The following is a 9,111-nucleotide window of genomic DNA, read 5'->3' as shown; positions in this document are numbered from 1 at the left end:
GAAGTCGGTGTCGCGGACGGGCACGATGCGGAAGGACTGCGGCACTGGAGGTCCTGCAGCAGGGCGTCCACGTCGCCTCGCTCTCGGCCGGATCGAGGAGGGACTGGCGTAGCGTATCGCGCTCTGACGGGATGAGAGTCGAGGCGATGGGGTTCACCTTTTTCACGAGGTGGTGTTGCAGCTTGGCAATGTCGGCTGTCGCAACGTAGAAGCCGACAATGTAGACGCCGATCGAGAGGAAGCTGACAGTGCGCAGCCCAAGACCGACGAGGGTGTACTCGACGCCGGCGTCGTCTTGGACCGTCGCGGCGATGGGCTGAGCGGCCTGGCTCGCATCGGGGGAGGAAGGCACTTCGAGGTGGCGCGGAAAGTCGGGCACAGTGCTGTTGCCCGTGGGCCACAATCTCATATCCGTCCTCGTCGTGCACGACCACCTTGCGCTTGACGCCGCCGTCGGTCGTGAACGTCTCCAAGGGTACGGTGGGGGTGTCAAGTTGTGTGACTCCCGCCGCGGGCTCGCCGGCCGCCTTGCGCTTCTTGTTGTTCTCTGCCTGAATGGCCTTGTAGAGCTTTGTACCCGTGAATACGATACCAATGGCACCGGCGAGGGCGCCAGCCGCGAGGAAGTAAGTACGGTCGCGGTCGTAGTCGTTGCGAGCGCGGGATAGGCGACCAATATCCAGTCGTTCAAGGGGACGTGATGGGTCGCGGGCACGGAGGAAGGTTCGGCGAGGGGCACTCCGGGTATTCGTGCGAGCGGCAGCCCGAGGAAGGGCGCGGAGAGGGGCGCTGCGCATCATACTGGGCTTAATCGGAGGGTGTCAAACAAGGTGTGAGAAGAGAAATATTCCGGTAACAGTGGGCAAGAAAGATTCCAAGGCAGGTAAAGAGGTCCGTCGTGGAATCCTGAGCCGCATCGGAAACTAGGTGGAAAGGACCCGCTTAGGTGGTGTGACAGGCGTGCTGATGGACGGCGATTCGAAAGCTTGGGCAGACAAGCTCTTCCCATGGTATGATGATCCACGCATCGTCGAAGAGATGGGCCCTTGCCGAATGACGTCGTGGTCATGTGACCTCTAATAACGTTTACTACCCTCAGCCCCCCAACATCATCAACATCGCTGTCAACGCTTGCCTGTGACGTGGGCGATAGTGGAAAAATACATTCCCTTTAGGAACATTTCCTTTAGGAGGCTCATGGGTTTCAATACTATTATATTCATCCTGGGAAGAGGTGTTCTCGAAATATTTGAAATCTCAAGTGATACCCAAATCTCCTGCATGTTCAGCACCCATTGTGAACACATCAAAGAAAATGACTCTTAAGAAACACTTGGAAGCAGCACGCATTCTTCTTTTTCAATATTTTCAAAATCTTCCCGTGACTCTCTTGTGGTTTAACGATTTCCCTTAAGGTCAGGTGCTTGGAAATGTACAATCCCGACAGATACGTACCAGTTGTGGAGGTTGGCTCAGTGTACAGCTATCGTCCTGCGTCCTGGGATGACCACACCAACTGTTGCATTTTGCAATGACTGTTAAATTCTATTAAGTCTGCTCAACTGTGCTTGTAAACGAATTTCCCCGAGCTTCCGGTTGAAACTCACCTTGACTCGCCTCGACAGGTGAGTAGGACCGGGCAGTATGAGGTCGCTGACATCTTCCCGGTGTTCAACGTCTATGGTCATTTTTATGATACACTGCCTGACACAACCAAAGAGATAGCAGTTTTTTTTTTCTTTTTTTCCCTTTTGCCAGAGCTGTCATTCTTCAGTTGACACCTGAAACAACCATAAACATATGAACAACCGTTATATGTGTCGAGCAAACAAGGGGCTTTGAAACAATGAGCTTTTAAACACAACCATCAGTCAACTGCATCAGATACAATAGGTTTGACGTTCCTGCAACTTGAAACGAGACTAATGCCGGCTTAGTCAAGCACTTGAAGGAAGTTCGGAGTATAAGTCTTTCAGAACTGGTAGACGGTCAAGTTTTGGATAACGAGGATCATGTGATCCAGGCCATTGATTGTCATCCTCGTTATACATTAGGCATGGGAGACTATGAAGATGTCATGTTTGCTATCTATTTTACGGGGCTACTATACTCGATGGCTAAATTACGAAGCGATCTCGATTCTACATGTCGATGCTGCGAAAACATTTTTAATCAGGAACACATTGGCAACCTTGATTCAATCTGATCTCGGGAGCATGGTGTGTAATAACTAGGTGTATGTAGTGTAAGTTTGAAATCAAATTCTGACGACAGACTACGCTTTCACCGCTAAGAATCGCAATCTCCAGCAAAGCGATATTCGATCACAGTCCATCTCTCCAGATACCTGTCATGGCTTCGACGGTTTAGCGCATCCGTAAAAGGCCTAGCGTCGCTGATTGCACCGCATAGCCATCTCACGATGGAGTCGCCGGTCGGGAAGCGCAGGTGTCGAGGCCAATAGAGATGACCCCTCATGTGGCTTGACTGGTGGCGGTTCGTCCCGGCCTCCACGGCGTTGCATCCAGGTAACTGGGCTGGGCTGATCGCAATGTCGATCTGGCCGGCATTCTGCCTGTAAACATGCCTTGCAATCCCCAACGGATACTGAAGGCGAGTGTTGAAATATGCGCAGTCAAGACAAAGAAAAAAGCACACTCGTCACTCGAAGTGGTCGCTGGAAGTGCAGTCATCGGACTCCGGGGGTCAGAACGGCGTCTTACTAAAGTCTACCTACCGCGGATGCATGTACACCATTCGAAGCAAGAGTCGCATTAAAAATCGCCATGGAGATGCTGACATACTCTGACGGCTTGAATGCTTCGTCTACACTCTGGCGGGACGGCATGAACTGGAACAGTCGTCCCAAAGCAGAGACTCGTGATGTGTAGCCAGGTGACGGCCGGATTCAAACATGACACCCCCTCTTGAGACATGGGCCCTTCTTCCGTCATCGTCAAAATGCCCAGCAGTCTGACTGACCTGCTGACGGATGCTATGGTAGGTACCTAGATAGTCACAGTCCTGATGCGCTGCAAGCACTTCTTGTGATGGTTCTCATTGCAGTCGCGTCCCGTTCCTACCTAGGTACGCTGCTAAGTAGGCCGGCCGGACCGACCTGCTTTGGCCAGGTGCGGGTGGCCAATGTGGAGCGCAGTTGCTTCGATCCGACGGTGAGGGAGCAGGCGCCCTTCCTGTCTCGGCGTGGCCGGTGCCACTGTCATTGCCCCTGCCCTTCCGCCGCTTACCCAGTCCCTTGCCTTTACCGACTCGTCAATGTGTACCCATCGTTGAAATCTAGACTGCACTTACTCGCTGGCCCCGGAACTTGGTACCGATCGTAGCATCCACATCTTTCGCGAGAGGAAGGAGTGAAAATGAAAACAATTATCAGAAAATCCGTAGCCATGTAATTTGCTATTTGAGGACCATGGCCCTCTTCTCCTGGCCAAGCCAGATGCATCTGCACTAAGGGCACTGGTGATTGTGATTCACTGCGTTCCAGCCCGCACCTCAGGAGATCAACAAAGAGCACATAGTGTACGTACCACCCATTAGTGGACGCGAGGCTGAGGAGAGCCCCACGTGTGTCGCCCGGGCGTTTACCCACTGACTCCGCCAGGTTTCGCCTGCCGTCCCTCTTCCTGGCAACACCACACAGCCCAACCCACGATCTCTCCCGTACGACTCATCTTCTTTCTGAACAGAGAGCTCAGAAGCTTCTGGTCCCGACGCCTCTGACCACCGATAATCCAAAGACACCGAGAGATAATCAACCTCGCGCCCGGTGCTTCGTACGTGCAGCTATCCCTGACGACAAATACCGATTTCTCGATTCCCCCTCACCTTGCCTCGTCTGGACACCGACAGCCCCGAACCATCCACGACCTCGACATCTTCTTGGCGCGTTATCCTCACCAGGACGTCCTTTTTTCTTCAGCTTCCGGATCACTCGTCGAGTCTGGCTGGCATTTGATTGCCGCCACCCGATTTTGCCCATTATGCGGCCATCGGCTCCATCCCTCGATATGATAGCCGCCCAGTCGTCGGGCAGCGGTGGCGCGCCCCTCCACCCTGAAGACTCTCGATCTTCTTCATCGACAAACTCGCCTGCTCCGGCTGACAACGAAGAATCCGACTTTTTCCACGGCGGAAACGATTCTGTATCCTCCCTCGGCGTGCCAAATATCGAGGACATGCAGGTCAGCGACGTGGACGACGAGTGTCTCACTGGCATAGCCCTGCTGCCCAACGAGATCATCATCAGCGTCTTTGCCAAGCTGAACACCACATCCGACCTATTTCATTGTATGCTGGTCAGCAAGCGTTGGGCCAAGAATGCTGTCGATCTATTGTGGCATCGCCCCGCCTGCACCAACTGGAGGAACCATTCGTCCATCTGCCAGACTCTGCAGCTGAAGAACCCATTCTTCGCATACCGCGACTTTATCAAGCGGCTGAACCTTGCTGCCAGCGGTCTCGCTGATAAGATCAACGATGGCAGCGTTATTCCGCTCTCCGTCTGCAGCCGCATCGAGCGCCTCACGCTGACGAACTGCCGCAACCTGACCGACCAAGGCCTTGTGCCTCTCGTTGAGAACGCCACGGCTCTCCTGGCTTTAGATGTTTCGGGAGACGAGAACATCACGGATGCCTCTATTCGAACCATCGCTCAGTACTGCAAGCGACTTCAGGGCCTTAATATTTCCGGCTGCCGTCACATTACGAACGAGAGCATGATCGCTCTGGCAGAGAGCTGCAGATACATCAAGAGAGTAAGCCTACCCTCCTCTGCCCATTCATCGCTTCCCCGCCCGAGACGGATGCTAATTTCCGTGTTTCACAGCTTAAACTCAACGAGTGCGCCCAGCTGCAGGATGTCGCGATCCAAGCATTTGCCGAAAACTGCCCTAACATCCTCGAGATCGACCTTCACCAGTGCAACCAAATCCAAAATGAGCCCATCACTGCGTTGGTCGCTAAGGGCCAGTCCCTCCGCGAGCTGCGCCTGGCTGGCTGTGATCTGATTGATGATCAGGCCTTCCTGAACCTGCCCCTCGGCAAGACATATGATCACTTGCGCATCCTAGATCTGACTTCGTGCGCTCGCCTGACTGATGCCGCCGTGAGCAAGATCATCGAAGCCGCGCCTCGTCTTCGTAATCTGGTCCTGGCCAAGTGCCGCAACATCACCGATGTCGCCGTACATGCCATCGCAAAGCTGGGTAAGAACTTGCATTATCTGCACCTGGGTCACTGCGGCCACATCACAGACGAGGCAGTCAAAACCCTCGTGGCGCACTGCAATAGAATACGATATATCGATCTCGGATGCTGCACGCTTCTGACCGATGATTCCGTCGTTCGCCTCGCCCAGTTGCCAAAGCTCAAGCGTATCGGTCTCGTCAAGTGCAGTAGTATCACTGATGAGTCCGTATTCGCGCTTGCCCGCGCTAATCACCGGCCCCGGGCTCGCCGCGACGCCTATGGTGCTGTCATCGGCGAAGAGTACTACGCGTCCAGCCTGGAGCGTGTGCACCTCAGCTATTGCACCAACCTTACCCTCAAAGTGAGTTGATATGGGACAACCTAAAAGAAAGATACCTGTACTGATAGTTTGCAGAGCATTATTAAGCTACTCAACTACTGCCCTCGACTTACCCACCTTAGTCTGACGGGCGTCACCGCTTTTTTGAGAGAGGAATTCAGTAAATTCTGCCGACCTCCACCGTCAGGTTCGTTTTCCACCGTCATACTTGTCGATCAGTTTGCTGACATTTTTGGTTCTTTCAGAATTTACTGAGCATCAGCGTGGCGTCTTCTGCGTCTTCTCGGGCGCTGGCGTTTCTCGTCTTCGCGACTACGTCAACACGGATGATGAGTACGCATCGTTGAGAGAGTGGCCCCTTCGGTTCCAGCGCAGCCACGCGCCGTCGGCCTCCCGCATGGCAGACTCTCATACCAATTCCCTGATGAGGCCCAACGTCGGTGGCAGCTCCACATTACTTGGTATCGAGGGTCCCTACGGCGAGATTGACGAGCAAGAGCGTGAAGGTACTGAAGAAGAAGAGGTCTTGGATGCCGACGGCAACGAGATGGGGGCGGATAACCAGCCTCCGACGATGAACGCGCAAAACCTGGTCAATAGCAACGCTGCTGCTGGCGTTCCTCCGGCTCCCCCCAGTCATCCCGTGCCATCTGCCAACATGCCGACCCCACCGCCCATCTACCAACTCCCTCCGCACAACCAAGCCAATCTGGCGACGTTTCAGCACATCATGAATGCGGTTGCCCACTCGAGACCATCGCAGCCAACGGCCGTTTCTGGATACGATTCCGCAGGTCTCAGCTCGGCTTCATCTTCACTCCCCGCGACGATGATTTCGCCCCAAGGCACCAATGCCGGGCAGAGCGATTCGACTGGTCGGCAGGCGTCACCCCCAGGGGCAAGCACCGCCTCGTTGACCAGCCCTCACAACTACGGCAGCGGAAGTAGCTCTCAGACTGGACCTGCTCCTTGACCGGTGCGCATCAATGCCTATCAGACTGGACGAGGAGCGACATGATGTACGATTTTATGCGAAATGCTTAGTCTTTACGGCGACTTGCGCGATGAAGCCCCCTTCAGAGGGACCAGACTTTACAGACAGAGATACCCGGATTAAGCGGCAATGAAAGGTTTACGGAGACAGGGTCCGTGGGTAGACGGACCTCACAAGGACACGGGGTGGAGTGGCACGAAGGCAATACGGGAGACATGCACTCGCGCGAGCGTTGAGCGCAGCGATATTTGGAGCAGCACCAACTGCTATGGCGTTATCGGACAGGGTGTGCTTGGTCTGCATGGTGATGACCAATTTAGCGTTTGTAGGACCGTTGCTGTATCCCTCAAGGTTGATCTCGCTTCAGCCGAAGGAATGCCTCGACGGGAATGCCTCGACGGCAGCCTGGTTTTGTTTACCTGATTTTCTTTATACTAGCCGGAGGCTGTCGCCAGCGGTCTTTGGCTTGACGAAGATGGCAAGCTGATGCGGACGTGAAACATATAGTGATACGGGTGCCGTATGACTGATTCGACGTGCGACCTGTTCATATCAGTTCTTTGGTCACCGCTGTCATTTAGTCGCACAAGTCTGTATCATGGCACTGATGTGGGAGACCGCATGTTGTAATTCTAGTCGGGACCCACTACTTTAGCTACAACTTGTCTTCCGCCCAACAATCCCTCTCACGCCCCCAATACCAACCAAGTTTGATCCACCAGCGGCTCTATTTGTCCCGTTCCAATGCTAGCCCTCAAGCATGTCTCCTAATGGGCCTGGAGAGTGCGAAATGCCGCAGTCCAGCGTTCTTCATGCTTCTACCGCACGAGAACAGACTTTCAGGCGCCTGCGCCCGCAAGACCCAATGCTCGGCCTTCGACTACGTTGGTCAACACTCCTGTGCGCAAGCCAGCCAATAGGGCCGAACACGTCTGAGGCTGACAGCCTGGAGGGCTATCACTCGTTGCATCCATGGTTTCTCGAGCTGCGATACCGCGGAGGTCTCAAGCCTGGGCATGGCGGACGCGCGCCGATGCGGATTGCTAGCAAAAGCTTCTGATCGAGATACGTCGCCGCCAAGGCGGACACCCAGACTCACCCAAGTCATGGACTACCCAAGGAGAGCTGGTTGCCGCACACTCGAAGCCAGTGGCTCGCGGACAGTTTGCAGGAGCGGCGGCATGCGGCAAATCTGGTCTTGTCTGGAGAGGAGGGAAAGGCCAGTATGCTCAATATGGTGAGGGCAAGACGCCTCTTCGGACTGAACAGCGGCATGGTGCTTAGCAGTTTTTGCATCATGCTGGACCAGGAAACAAGTTGATTAAGCTTGATCGACCACACTCCCGGAAGCGACCGATGGCATTTCTCGAATCGCATTCGAAGGCATCGTTATCCACGCAGTTGAGTCACTTCGTCAGCTGTACGAGAGCTGCCTGCCAAAGCACCTCCGATGTCGTATTCCAGGTGCCACCCAAGACAGTAACGATCTGGACTGACCATCACATCAGCTACAGCACGCAGCAGCCTGAGTACACGACCACACAAAGAACGAGGGTCTTCGATGAGAGCACCTATCTTCGATTGCCATTGAACATAGACTGTCCTATCGGCGATCCGATTCAGCTGCAACACGCTCGGCATGCCAATATCGAAACCATGTGCCAGGCATATCACGCCGAGCAACCTCTCACAACCCTAATATGTACAATAACCGCAGTATCCACAACTCTCTGTGCATGCAGTGAAGTCGTCGTCATTCTCAACCCAGCTTAAGTCAACCTCCTCATCATCCGCCCCGTGAGCGTTATCTTTTTTCTCGATTCCGCTGTCATCGCCGTCGCCGGCCAGCCAGGCCTTCCATCGTGCCTCGCAACCAGAGGACAGCACGCCCGGCAGCCCAGGCGTCTGTTCCCTCACGTGTATGGCCGTTTCTCCTTCGCCGCGCGTGAGCTCGAGTCTCCCATCGTGTCTCTCGCGGGCGAGGACGAGCACCCGACGCAGCAGCACGGTAAGGAGTCCCAAAGGCTCTGCAGACGCAGCCTCCCACTCGGAAAGGCGAGAACGGACGTCGAAAATGGTTATCTTCTTGAAGACACCACTCATGTGGTGTGCAAGGATGAAGTTTGGCGTCTGGGACAGGTAGAGGCGGGGCAGCTCTTTGGCGAGATGGTCCACATCGATGCTCTTGATGGAACGAGTTTTGAGATCAAACAGTGCCCTTTGGGGGATGGCTCGGCCGGCTGATTTGACGGTAAGAGGTCCATCTACGGGAATGGCGGGAGAGATGGCTTCTGCTGAGAGGCTCGCAGCTAGGTCCTCCACGGGCGAGTGCCCTGAGGCGACTGTTGTCGACTCCTCGGCAGCCAGACTGGCTGGCCCGGCCCTTGTGGCTGCCGCTTCGCCTGCGAGCGCGGACAGGTAACCGTCGCCTTCATGTCGTACGAGACAGCGCAGACCGCCGAAACAGTAGCTCAGTATCCGCTGGTGCGATGCCGAACCTCGAGCGTCGCGGTCCAAGGTGTGTACGCATCAGGAAACGTATGTCCGTACCCACGTATGCCGTCAATGG

The 9,111-nt window shown here is 54.8% G+C and overlaps 2 protein-coding genes across 2 annotated transcripts in view; one reads left to right on the top strand and one right to left on the bottom strand.

Annotated features, from left to right (window-relative positions):
• Positions 1-4,028: 4,028 nt before the first annotated feature.
• Positions 4,029-6,521, top strand: VDBG_09051 (SCF E3 ubiquitin ligase complex F-box protein grrA; the record flags this gene model as incomplete). The annotated part of the gene is made up of 4 exons (XM_003000510.1): positions 4,029-4,775; positions 4,847-5,569; positions 5,624-5,735; positions 5,794-6,521. 4 exons carry the CDS (start codon positions 4,029-4,031, stop codon positions 6,519-6,521), a joined length of 2,310 nt encoding a protein of 769 aa, XP_003000556.1.
• A 1,716-nt stretch (positions 6,522-8,237) lies between these two features.
• Positions 8,238-9,111, bottom strand: part of VDBG_09050 (conserved hypothetical protein) — a gene marked incomplete at both ends in the record, with an annotated part of 1,436 nt that continues 562 nt past the window's right edge. The window contains one exon of the mRNA XM_003000509.1: positions 8,238-8,971. Within this exon, the coding sequence (XP_003000555.1) occupies positions 8,238-8,971 (734 nt within the window). The remainder of the gene's footprint in view (positions 8,972-9,111) is intronic.

The sequence above is a fragment of the Verticillium alfalfae genome, genomic scaffold (genome assembly GCF_000150825.1).
Source record: "Verticillium alfalfae VaMs.102 supercont1.14 genomic scaffold, whole genome shotgun sequence".
In the NCBI taxonomy this organism is placed as follows: domain Eukaryota; kingdom Fungi; phylum Ascomycota; class Sordariomycetes; order Glomerellales; family Plectosphaerellaceae; genus Verticillium; species Verticillium alfalfae.
Note: the sequence above shows the minus strand (reverse complement) of the source record. Positions and strands in the feature narration are given on the sequence as shown.